Raw genomic sequence first — 12,500 nt, forward strand, 5'->3', positions numbered from 1 at the left:
ATGGATAACCTGCAGATGCATTTGCAACGATAAAGTCAACGAAATCACAAAGGCGAGTTTTGTTGATGTTGACTTATGTGCTATTGTGACATATTTGGACTACCAGTTAATCGATGCTAACATGCTACGCTAATCGACGCTAACATGCTATTTACCGGCGGTGCCAAAGCAGACATTCCACAGATATGTATGTATAACCTGCAGATGCATTTGTAACGATAAAGTCACATAAATCACAAAAGGTGAGTTTTGTTGATGTTGACTGCCAGCTAATCGATGCTAACATGCTATTTACCGGAGGTGCTAAAGCAGACATGGCACAGAGATGTATGGATAACCTGTAGATGCATTTGCAACTATATTACGTTTCCTTCCACCCACATTTAATGCGAAACAAACACTTACCAATCGACAGATTTAAGTTGCTCCAGTGTCACGAGATGCGAAAGTCCGGATCGTTTGGTCCACACATTTTACCGGCGATGCTAACGCAGCTATTCGGCCATGCTATGGCTATGAATAGCGTCAATAGCTATTCGCTCAATAGCTTCAGTTTTTTCTTCAATACTTTCATATTCCGACCATCCGTTTCAATACATGCGTGATTTTTGAATCGCTTAAGTCGCTGAAATCCAGTCTGAATCCGAGCTAATGTCGCTATATCTTGCTGTGCTATTCGCCATTGTTTGTTTACATCGGCAGCACTGTGTGACGTCACAGGGAAATGGATAGTGGTTTTGAAGATAGCGAAAATAAGACACTTTAAAGCTTTATTTATGGATATTCGGAGACCGGTAAAATTTTGAAAAAAACTTCAAAACTACAACATGCCACTGGGAACTGATTTTTTATTGTTTTTAACCCTTTTGAAATTGTGATAATGTTCCCCTTTAAGGTGCGGTAGTGGGAACAAATATGGGGTAAAATAAATAACACAAGAGGTAAATAAAGGAAAAAAACAGACTACTTACTAGGGGTGTGGGAAAAAAATCGATTGGAATACGAATCGAATCGTTTACGTTGTGCGATTCAGAATCGATTCTCTTTTTTTTGTTGTTTTAATCAATCCAACAAAACACTACACAGCAATACCATAACAATGCAATCCGATTCCAAAACCGAACCTGACCCAGCAACACTCAGAACTGCAATACAGACACAAACACGACACAGAACAAACCAAAAGTAATGAAACAAAAATGAATATTATCAACAACAGTATCAATATTAGTTATAATTTCAGCATAGCAGTGATTAAAAATCCCTCATTGACATTATCATTAGACATTTATGAAAATAATAAAAAAGTGTCACAGTGGCTTACACTTGCATGGCATCTCATAAGCTTGACAACACACTGTGTCCAATGTTTTCACAAAGATAAAATAAGTCATTTTTGGTTCCTTTAATAGTTAAAACAAATTTACATTATTGCAATCAGTTGATAAAACATTGTCCTTTACAATTATAAAAGCTTTTTACAAAAATCTACTACTCTGCTCGCATGTCAGCAGACTGGGGTAGATCCTGCTGATATCCTATGTATTGAATGAATACAGAATCGTTTCGAATCGGAAAAATATCGTTTTTGAATCGAATTGAATAAAAAAAATAGATATTATCGAATCGTGACCCCAAGAATCGATATTGAATCGAATCGTGAGACACCCAAAGATTCACAGCCCTACTACTAACCCATCCATCCATCCCATCCATTTTCTACCACTTATTCCCTTTCGGGGTCGCGGGGGGCGCTGGCGCCTATCTCAGCTACAATCGGGCGGAAGGCGGGGTACACTCTGGACAAGTCGCCACCTCATCGCAGGGCCTACGACTAACCAATAAAAATAATAAGCAATCCTGTACAATTTACAAAACACTATAGAAATACAAAATACTGTACAATATACAGAACAAGACAAGTAATAAATAACCTTATTTATTACTTCGGTAATAAATAACTGATTGAAGAGTCCTCCCCAATTTTTTTGTTCCGTCCAAAATGATGACATTAAGTTGGACAATTTTGCAGCTTAATTCTTGGAAAAAAAAACACATTCTTTTCTTGTAATAGAAAACAATTTTAACTTAATTAATGCGATTTTAGTCACATAAAATAATGATTAATTCCTAGTAATATTACACGTTAAGTCTTGGAAAATCTGTAATATCACCTTTTACTCATAATATTAAAGGTAAAGTACCAATGATTGTCACACACATACTAGATGTGGCGAAATTATTCTCTGCATCACCCTTGATCACCCCCTGGGAGGTGAGGGGAGCAGTGAGCAGCAGCGGTGACGCGCCCAGGAATCATTTATGGTGATTTAACCCCCAATTCCAACCCTTAATGCTAAGTGCCCAGCAGGGAGGTAATGGTTCCCATTTTTATATAGTCTTTGGTATGACTCGGCCGGGATTTGAACTCACGTCCTAACCACTATGCCACTGAGTAGGTAAAGTCTATAGATTTATTCCTTTTGTGTGCAGCTGTTTGGCAACCTGGCTCTGAACCAGGAGGGCAGCGCCATCACCCACCACAACAACTTCCGCACCTTCATCATGGCTCTCATGCTGCTCTTCCGGTGAGTGAGACCGGAACGGCCCTTCTGTCAGCTGACGTGTGCAGAAGTAATAACGTGCCGCCTGTCGCCAACGCAGGAGCGCCACGGGCGAGGCTTGGCATGACATCATGCTGTCCTGTCTGGGCGGGAAAGAGTGTGACCCGGCTTCGGGGAACACGGAGCCCGAATGTGGCAGCACCTTCGCCTACACTTACTTTGTCTCCTTCATCTTCCTCTGCTCCTTCCTGGTGAGTCTTCCAGAACTACAGGTGTGGACTTCCTCAACGAGTCCAGTCTTTTGAACGGCTCTTTTAAGTAAATGATGAGAACCCATTCCAATGGTTTGAGAACTGATTTTTTTATGCACATGCAAACCACCCGGCTGGCAACTGGACTCGAAAATGACTCAGAGTTTTGTGTGTGTGTGTGTGTGTGTGTGTGTGTGTGTGTGCGTTTGTCAAAGTGACATATGGGGACATTTTTATGAAATTTCACCTTACATATGAGGACCTGTTGAAATATGGGGACATTTTCCATGTCCCCATATTTCCCGCAATGCTATCGTGTTCTAGACCCTCCCAGCATGTTCCCAGACCAAAAATCTCTGAAGTCTTCATTTGTCAAATTTTCAGAAAAAGTGTGTGAAAGTGTGTTTAATTTTTTTGCTCACCTTCGATTTTGCCCCTAGTGGCCATCTTTGCTATTATGACACACACACACACACACACACACTTGTCCTCATATGTCATATGTCCTCATATGTCATGTGGGTCAGAAACTCACACACTCCAACATTTTGAAAAACATCTAACCATTACAGCAATAAACATACTCTTGAATTCTGAATCAAATAACAACACATTTTCAACTGATCTGATGATCTCATCCTTTTTAGTGTTAGTTTTATCTATTAATTTGGTTTATCTGGAGAGGATTTGGGCTAGACAATTAGTAATAAAGGGATTATGGTGATGATTTAATTTGTTTGATTCAGTATTTTACTGTATTGGACTTTTTGCTATTCTGTTGACTAAAATACAATGCCGCACAATAATTGCTTTAAATGTGCCTGAAATGTAGGTTTTTGCATAAAAAAAAAACAACCTTCAACCTTGATTGAGACAAAGGCAATAATTCAAATGCAATTCAAACTACACACAGTATTTAATATTTTCAAATGGTTACAATAGCACATTATTTGGGTATTTTTATCTTTGGGGCAAATTTAGGATTAATATGGGGATTGTTTTTGGAGGTATTCACTTTACATGGTGTTCAAGATGTTTACTTCCGCCCACTCTGAAGAGTCTCGGCGTCTGATTGGTCCAATTTTCAGTTAGGCGCCGCCTGATTGGCCGCTGGACGATGTCTGCTCCTAACAGAGGGCTAAATCACTAGTTAACTATTTTCATCATGGAAGTTATACAGCTCATGTATCACACTTAATATTGAATATATATATAAAAAGGGTTTTCCAAAAGGACCATTTATAATCGAAATACACAACTTCACACACGATTTTGAGCACAACAGAGCGCTCAGTGAACAGCACTTCCGGGACCTGCATCACCGGAGGGGGACATCTATCTTGGCCACAAACCATCTTTGACAGTCTTCGACAGCATGGTTGAATCAGGTGAGCATAAAATGGAGTTTAACGTAATTAAATAGACCAATGTTTTTTAACATAGGAAAATAGTTCATTATAATCAACAGTTAAATGTTGTTGTTATTAATTGCAATCAGATTTGATTTTATGAGGTTAAATTAAGCATTTCAGTTCTGGGCCAAGGCCAAGGCATTTAACATTTTTTTTTTAAAGTTGCATGGAAGATTATATGTAGCAGTGATTGTCACACACTAGGTGTGGTGAAATTATTCTCTCCATTTGACCCATCACCCTTGATCACTATGCTAGTAAACCTTTTCTTAATTTTAAACAAGACAGACTAGAGTTCTTCAAATTGTTTATACTTTTTCTCAAATACAAATATTTCAAGCTGATAAGCACTGTGGACTTGGCATGTTACTGATATTGTTACATTACTACTTTGTTTGAGAAGCTTCATGTCTGCATTGAGCCTAAATTTAACAGTTTTTGAAGGGTTTAGTTCTTTGTTTTATTTCTGTGTCACTGACTTTTTTCATTTTTATGTGTGGATTTGTTAGGCGCATCAACACATGATATAGACATCGTGCCCAAAAGAAGAGCGAGACGTAATCCTGAGGCTGAAGCCACCGAGTTTATTTGATCTGGATGTGACAAGTCTTGTTTTAAGGCCCAGTGGATCAATGATTGGAAAGGTATGTCTTGTTATGTAACATATCAATGGTAACTGTATCAACATCTCATTTGGATCATTTCCTTACTGTCTAATAGAGGTTGTATTATATGGCTTTAATTAGAAGTGTTTGGAATAACAGCGTTCCACGTCCCAAGAGCTACCTTCTGTAGCCGAGGATCGGACCGCCAAGTGCCCTGCCTTCGGCTGCCGCCCAGCTCACAATGCACCCGACCTCTATGGCCCCTCGGAGTCTTGTTCACGAGTGGGAGAAGAGTGGATCGTGAGATCGACAGGCGGATCGGTGTGGCGTCTTCGGTAATGCGGACGTTGTATCGATCCGTTGTGGTGAAGAAGGAGCTGAGCCGGAAGGCAAAGCTCTCAATTTACCGGTCGATCTACGTTCCCATCCTCACCTATGGTCATGAGCTTTGGGTCATGACCGAAAGGATAAGATCACGGGTACAAGCGGTCAAAATGAGTTTCCTCCGCCGTGTGGCGGGTCTCTCCCTTAGAGATAGGGTGAGAAGCTCTGCCATCCGGGAGGAACTCAAAGTAAAGCCGCTGCTCCTTCACATCGAGAGGAGCCAGATGAGGTGGTTCGGCCATCTGGTCAGGATGCCACCCGAACGCCTCCCTAGGGAGGTGTTTAGGGCACGTCCAACCGGTAGGAGGCCACGGGGACGACCCAGGACACGTTGGGAAGATTATGTCTCCCGGCTGGCCTGGGAACGCCTCGGGATCCCCCGGGAAGAGCTAGACGAAGTGGCTGGGGAGAGGGAAGTCTGGGCTTCCCTGCTTAGGCTGCTGCCACCGCGACCCCACCTCGGAAAAGCGGAAGATGATGGATGGATGGATGGATGGTATAACAGCGGTATATGAAAACGATGTTACTAATGCTGTTACTTTTACCGGTAACGAGTAATCTAATAACTTTTATGTACGCTACAACGCTGTTACGATGCGTTTTATGTAATCTGGCATGCTACTTTTGATGTGATTGTATGTCAACAAGACAGCGTTAGAAGCACAAAAGGTTTAGTGCAGGTAATATCTTTTTACTAATGAAAGCAACCCCCGGAAGTAATTACGAACACGATATCAAATAGAAAGAGGCCTCATCCACACGCAAACAAAAACATTCAACAGAACTATCTTAACTGCCACTGCTAAGCTAAAAAATACAGCTGAACTATTTTGCTATGTCTGGGCGCTGACGTCCCACGTCACTTGGCAAAAGGCACAGCTTTTTAAAGGCACGCACACACTCTGCTCTCATGAAATGTCTCTCAACTGCATATGCTAGATATTTAAAACTTTTCTTATCAAGTAACACATTAATTACAAACCCCGTTTCCATATGAGTTGGGAAATTGTGTTAGATGTAAATCCAAACGGAATAATTTTTTTTACAAATAATAATTAACTTAGAATTTCATGGCTGCAATACGTGCCAAAGTAGTTGGGAGAGGGCATGTTCACCACTGTGTTACATCACCTTTTCTTTCAACAACACTCAATAATCGTTTGAACTGAGGAAACTAATTGTTGAAGCTTGGAAGGTGGAATTCTTTCCCATTCTTGTTTTATGTAGAGCTTCAGTCGTTCAACAGTCCGGGGTCTCCTCTGTCGTATTTTACGCTTCATAATGCACCACACATTTTTGATAGGACTGCAGGCCGGCCAGGAAAGTACCTGCACTCTTTTTTATGAAGCTGAACACGTGCTGAATGTGGCTTGGCATTGTCTTGCTGAAATAAGCAGGGGCGCACATGAAAAAGTTGGCGCTTAAATGGCAGCAAATGTTGTTCCAAACAGATGGGTAACTTACAGATGTGTAAGTTACCCATGCCTTGGGCACTAATGCACCCCCATACCATCACAGATGCTGGCTTTTCAACTTTGCGTCGATAACAGTCTGGATGGTTCGCTTCCCCTTTGGTCCGGATGAAACGGTGTCGAATATTTCCCCAAAAAATTTGAAATGTGGGCTCGTTAGACCTTTCCACTTTGCATCAGTCCATCTTAGATGATCTCGGGCCCAGAGAAGCCGGCGGCGTTTCTGGATGTTGATAATTGGCTTTCGCTTTGCATAATAGAGCTTTAACTTGCACTTACAGATATAGCAACAAACTGTATTTATTGACAGTGGTTTTCTGAAGTGTTCCTGAACTCACGTGGTGATATCCTTTAGAGATTGATGTCGGTTTTTCATACAGTGCCGTCTGAGGGATGGAAGGTCACGGTTATTCAATGTTAGTTTCCAGACATGCCGGTTACGTGGAGTGATTTCTCCAGATTCTCTGAACCTTTTGATGATATCATGGAGCGTAGATGTTGAAATCCCAAAATTTCTTGCAATTGCACTTTGAGAAAGGTTGTTCTTAAACTGTTTGACTATTTGCTCACGCAGTTGTGGACAAAGGGGTGTACCTCGCCCCATCCTTTCCTGTGAAAGACTGAGCATTTTTTGGGAAGCTGTTTTATAGCCAATCATGGCACCCACCTGTTCCAAATTAGCCTTCACACCTGTGGGATGTTCCAAATAAGTGTTTGATGAGCATTCCTCAACTTTATCAGTATTTATTGCCACCTTTCCCAACTTGTTTGTTGCGTGTAGCTGGCATCAAATTCTAAAGTTAATGATTATTTGCACCAAAAAAATGTTTATCAGTTTGAACATCAAATATGTTGTCTTTGTAGCATATTCAACTGAATATGGCTTGAAAAGGATTTGCAAATCATTGTATTCTGTTTATATTTACATCTAACACAATGTCCCAACTCATATGGAAACGGGGTTTGTACTTAATTTAATAATTATTTACATTTATGAAAGAGTAATTCTGTTTGTAATTGAATTTTTAGTCAAGTAACGACTATTATTATTCCTTTTTAAAACAGATATTCCAAACATTGTTAATTGATAAACTGTTTTATCAGGATATGGTGTATTTGCTCTTGCATCAATTTAAAAAGGTTCTTTTGTGGTCGAGTACCGAGGGAAGTTCATCTCAAGACATGAGCGGGACAAGAGACAGAAACCCTCTATAAATATCTTTACTATTTATCTGGCATTATATGCTCATAATGTTAACAACAAAAAGTGCTGATAATGTTATAATTAATAAGTTCTAACATTATTTTTATGTGTTTTGTTGCAGACACCAACTGTTGATGTTCTATCTCAACATTCTCCAGATTCATGTGAGCGACTTCATCCCTCCAACAGGTTATTACTTGACTATTTTACTATCCATCCATCCATCCATTTTCTACTACCTGTCCCTTTTTTGGGTTGGCGGGGTGTGCTTTAGCCTATCTGAGCTGCATTCGGGCGGAAGGCGGAGTACACCCTGGACAAGTCGCCACCTCATTACACGGCCAACACAAATAGACAACATTTACACTCACATTCACACACTAGGGCCAATTTAGTGTTGCCAATCAACCTATCCCCAGGTGCATGTCTTTGGAGGTAAGATGAAGCCGGAGTACCCGGAGGGAACCCACGCAGTCACGGGGAGAACATGCAAACTCCACACAGAAAGATCACGAGCCCAGGATTTAACTCAGGACTACTCAGGACCTTCGATTTGTGACGCACATGCACTAACCCGTGTCCCACCGTGCTGCCCTATATCTGCTAAAAACTTGACACAACCTATACTTCAAAAGACATTTAATCCTTTTAACCTCTCACAGATCAGTTTATATGACAAAAATGTTTTAAGCGTACTTCCATGTTAGTCTGTGGAATTTACAACTCATGTTTAGCAAAACAGGAGATGTTACAGGTCAGCAACATGAATTCTATATGTGATCACTTGTCATGTACTCATATTGTTTGAACTAAAAAAGACTTCAGTGTGTTTCATATAAGGTCCTCATATTTTTCTGAACCACATTAGTGTGTGTTACAATGTTTAATTCAAAGCTTTAAAATGAGTGTTTCAATCCAGGTCCTCATATTTTCTGAACCACATTTTAGTGAATGTTACTTTCTTAAATAATAGTCTAAGAGCTAAAACGCTATAATAATCTTTACTGTTCATGTAGAATTATATGCTCAGAATATTATCAACCAAAAGTGGTTGTTAATGTTATAATTAATTAGTTCTGACATTAAATTTTTGTGTTTTGTTGCAGACACCAACTGTTGGGGTTCTATCTCAACATTCTCCAGATTCAGATGTGAGCGATAAACCGACTTCATCCCTCCAACAGGTTATTACAAGTCTATTTTTACTATATCTGCTCTAAATGTGACCCAACCTATATTTTGAAAGACATTTATTAATTTTAATCTCTCACAGATCAGTTTATATGACAACATTTTCGTAAGGGTACATCCATGTTAGTCAGTAAGGAGTTTGGAACTCATGTTTAGCAAAACAGGAGATGTTACAAGTCAATAACATACATTCTACGTGTGACCACTCGTCATGTCCTTATATTGTTTGAACCAAGAAAGACTTAGGTGTGTTTCATATAAGGTCCTCATATTTTCTAAACCAGATTAGTGTGTGTTACAATGTTTAATTCAAAGCTTTAAAATGAGTGTTTCAATCCAGGTCCTCATATTTTCTGAACCACATTTTAGTGAATGTTACTTTCTTAAATAATAGTCTAAGAGCTAAAACGCTATAATAATCTTTACTGTTCATGTAGAATTATATGCTCAGAATATTATCAACCAAAAGTGGTTGTTAATGTTATAATTAATTAGTTCTGACATTAAATTTTTGTGTTTTGTTGCAGACACCAACTGTTGGGGTTCTATCTCAACATTCTCCAGATTCAGATGTGAGCGATAAACCGACTTCATCCCTCCAACAGGTTATTACAAGTCTATTTTTACTATATCTGCTCTAAATGTGACCCAACCTATATTTTGAAAGACATTTATTAATTTTAATCTCTCACAGATCAGTTTATATGACAACATTTTCGTAAGGGTACATCCATGTTAGTCAGTAAGGAGTTTGGAACTCATGTTTAGCAAAACAGGAGATGTTACAAGTCAACAACATACATTCTACATGTGACCACTCGTCATGTCCTTATATTGTTTGAACCAAGAAAGACTTAGGTGTGTTTCATATAAGGTCCTCATATTTTCTAAACCAGATTAGTGTGTGTTACAATGTTAATGTCCAAGCTTTAAAATGAGTGTCTCAATTCAGGTCCTCATATTTTCTGAACCAGATTTTAGTGTGTTTTATATTCTTAATTAATTGTCTAAGAGCTGAAACTCTGTAATAATATTTTCTATTTATCTGGCATTGTATGCTCAGAGTTTTATCAACAAAAAGTGCTGATAATGTTATAATTAATTAGTTCTGACATTATATGTTTGTGTTTTGTTGCAGAAACCAACTGTTGAGGTTCCATCTCAACATTCTCCAGATTCAGATGTGAGCCATTAACTGACTTCATCCCTCCAACAGGTTATTACATGTCTATTTTTACTATATCTGCTCTAAATTTGACCCAACCTATATTTTGAAAGACATTTATTTATTTTAATCTCTCACAGATCAGTTTATATGACAACTTTTTCGCAAGGGTACATCCATGTTAGTCAGTAGAAAGTTTAGAACTCATGTTTAGCAAAACAGGAGATGTTACAAGTCAACAACATAAATTCTACATGTGAGCACTCGTCATGTCCTTATATTGTTTGAAGCAAGAAAGACTTAGGTGTGTTTCATATAAGGTCCTCATATTTTCTGAACCAGAAAATGTGTGTTACAATGTTAATGTCAAAGCTTTAAAATGAGTGTCTCAATTCAGGTCCTCATATTTTCTGAACCAGATTTTTGTGTGTGTTACATTCTTAATGAATTGTCTAAGAGCTGAAACTCTGTAATAATCTTTACCCTTTATCTGGCATTGTATGCTCAGATTTTTATCAACAAAAAGTGGTGAGAATATTATAATTAATTAGTTATGACATTATATTTTTGTGTTTTGTTGCAGAAACCAACTGTTGAGGTTCTATCTCAACATTCTCTAGATTCAGATGACAGCCATAAACCAACTTCATCCCTCCAACAGGTTATTACATGTCTATTTTTACTATATCTGCTCTAAATTTGACCCAACCTATATTTTGAAAGACATTTATTAATTTTAATCTCTCACAGATCAGTTTATATGACAACATTTTCGTAAGGGTACATCCATGTTAGTCAGTGGGGAGTTTGGAACTCATGTTTAGCAAAACAGGAGATGTTACAAGTCAACAACATAAATTCTACTTGTGAGCACTCGTCATGTCCTCATATTGTTTGAACCAAGAAAGACCTAGGTGTGTTTCATATAAGGTCCTCATATTTTCTGAACCAGAGTAGTGTGTGTTAAAATGTTAATGTCAAAGCTTTAAAATGAGTGTTTCAATTCAGAAAATGCAGTGCCTCTTGTTTACAGCCGGTTTCTGCAGCGCTGTTTTCATTGATCAAAGTATTTTTTCGGTGGTCTTGTTTTTGGTACATAACTTGTAAATAGTGCGCAAATAATAGGCTATATATATATATAAATACATTCAAACCCCGTTTCCATATGAGTTGGGAAATTGTGTTAGATGTACATATAAACAGGATACAATGATTTGCAAAGAATTTTCAACCCCAATTATGTTGAATATGCTACAAAGACAACATATTTGATGTTAAAACTGCTAAACATTTTTTTTGCAAAGAATTTAGGGATTTTACCATCTACGGTCCGTAAAATTATCAAAAGGTTCAGAGAATCTGGAGAAATCACTGCACGTAAGCGATGTACTGCATTAAAAACCGACATCAGTGTATAAAAGATATCACCACATGGGCTCAGAAATACTTCAGAAAACCACTGTCAGTTACTACAGTTGGTCGCTACATCTGTAAATGCAAGTTAAAACTCTACTATGCAAAGCAAATGCCATTTATCAACAACACAGAGGAACGCCGCGGGCTTCGCTGGGCCCGAGCTCATCTAAGATGGACTGATGCAAAGTGGAAAAGTGTTCTGTGGTCTGACGAGTCCACATTTCAAATTATATATGGAAATTGTGGACGTGGTGTTCTCCGGAACAAAGAGGAAAATAACCATCCGGCGCAAAGTTCAAAAGCCAGCATGTGTGATGGTATGGAGGTGTATTAGTGCCCAAAGCATGGGTAACTTACACATCTGTGAAGGCACCATTAATGATGAATGGTCCATACAGGTTTTGGAGCAACATATGTTGTCATCCAAGCAACATTATCATGGACGCCCCTGCTTATTTCATCAAAACAACGCCAAGCCACGTGTTACAACAGCGTGTCTTCGTAGTAAAAGAGTGCGGGTACTTTCCTGGCCCGCCTGCAGTCCAGACATGTCTCCCATCGAAAATGTGTAGCGCATTATGAAGCGTAAAACACGACAACTTAAGCTGTACATCAAGCAAGAATGGTAAAGAATTCCACTTTCAAAGCTTCAACAATTAGTTTCCTCAGTTCCCAAACGTTTATTGAGTGTTGTTAAAAGAAAATGTGATGTAACACAGTGGTGAACATGCCCTTTCCCAACTACTTTGGCACGTGTTGCAGCCATGAAATTCAAAGTTAATTATTATTTGCAAAAAAAAAAAGTTTGAGTTTGAACATCAAATATGTTGTCTTTG

At 38.8% G+C, this 12,500-nt stretch overlaps 1 protein-coding gene and 1 long non-coding RNA gene across 2 annotated transcripts in view; both read left to right on the forward strand.

Moving 5' to 3' along the window:
- The window catches only part of LOC133561056 (voltage-dependent P/Q-type calcium channel subunit alpha-1A-like), a 130,823-nt gene that overhangs the window by 103,621 nt on the left and 14,702 nt on the right, over nucleotides 1-12,500 (forward strand). Inside the window, exons 23-24 of the mRNA XM_061914265.1 lie at nucleotides 2,494-2,588; nucleotides 2,665-2,815. Coding sequence (XP_061770249.1) covers nucleotides 2,494-2,588; nucleotides 2,665-2,815 — 246 coding nt within the window. The remainder of the gene's footprint in view (nucleotides 1-2,493; nucleotides 2,589-2,664; nucleotides 2,816-12,500) is intronic.
- Nucleotides 9,494-12,500, forward strand: part of LOC133560964 (uncharacterized) — a 4,581-nt gene continuing 1,574 nt past the window's right edge. The window contains exons 1-3 of the long non-coding RNA XR_009808549.1: nucleotides 9,494-9,688; nucleotides 10,222-10,299; nucleotides 10,832-10,909. This is a non-coding gene — a long non-coding RNA (uncharacterized LOC133560964). The remainder of the gene's footprint in view (nucleotides 9,689-10,221; nucleotides 10,300-10,831; nucleotides 10,910-12,500) is intronic.

Source organism: Nerophis ophidion, linkage group LG01, assembly GCF_033978795.1.
Source record: "Nerophis ophidion isolate RoL-2023_Sa linkage group LG01, RoL_Noph_v1.0, whole genome shotgun sequence".
In the NCBI taxonomy this organism is placed as follows: domain Eukaryota; kingdom Metazoa; phylum Chordata; class Actinopteri; order Syngnathiformes; family Syngnathidae; genus Nerophis; species Nerophis ophidion.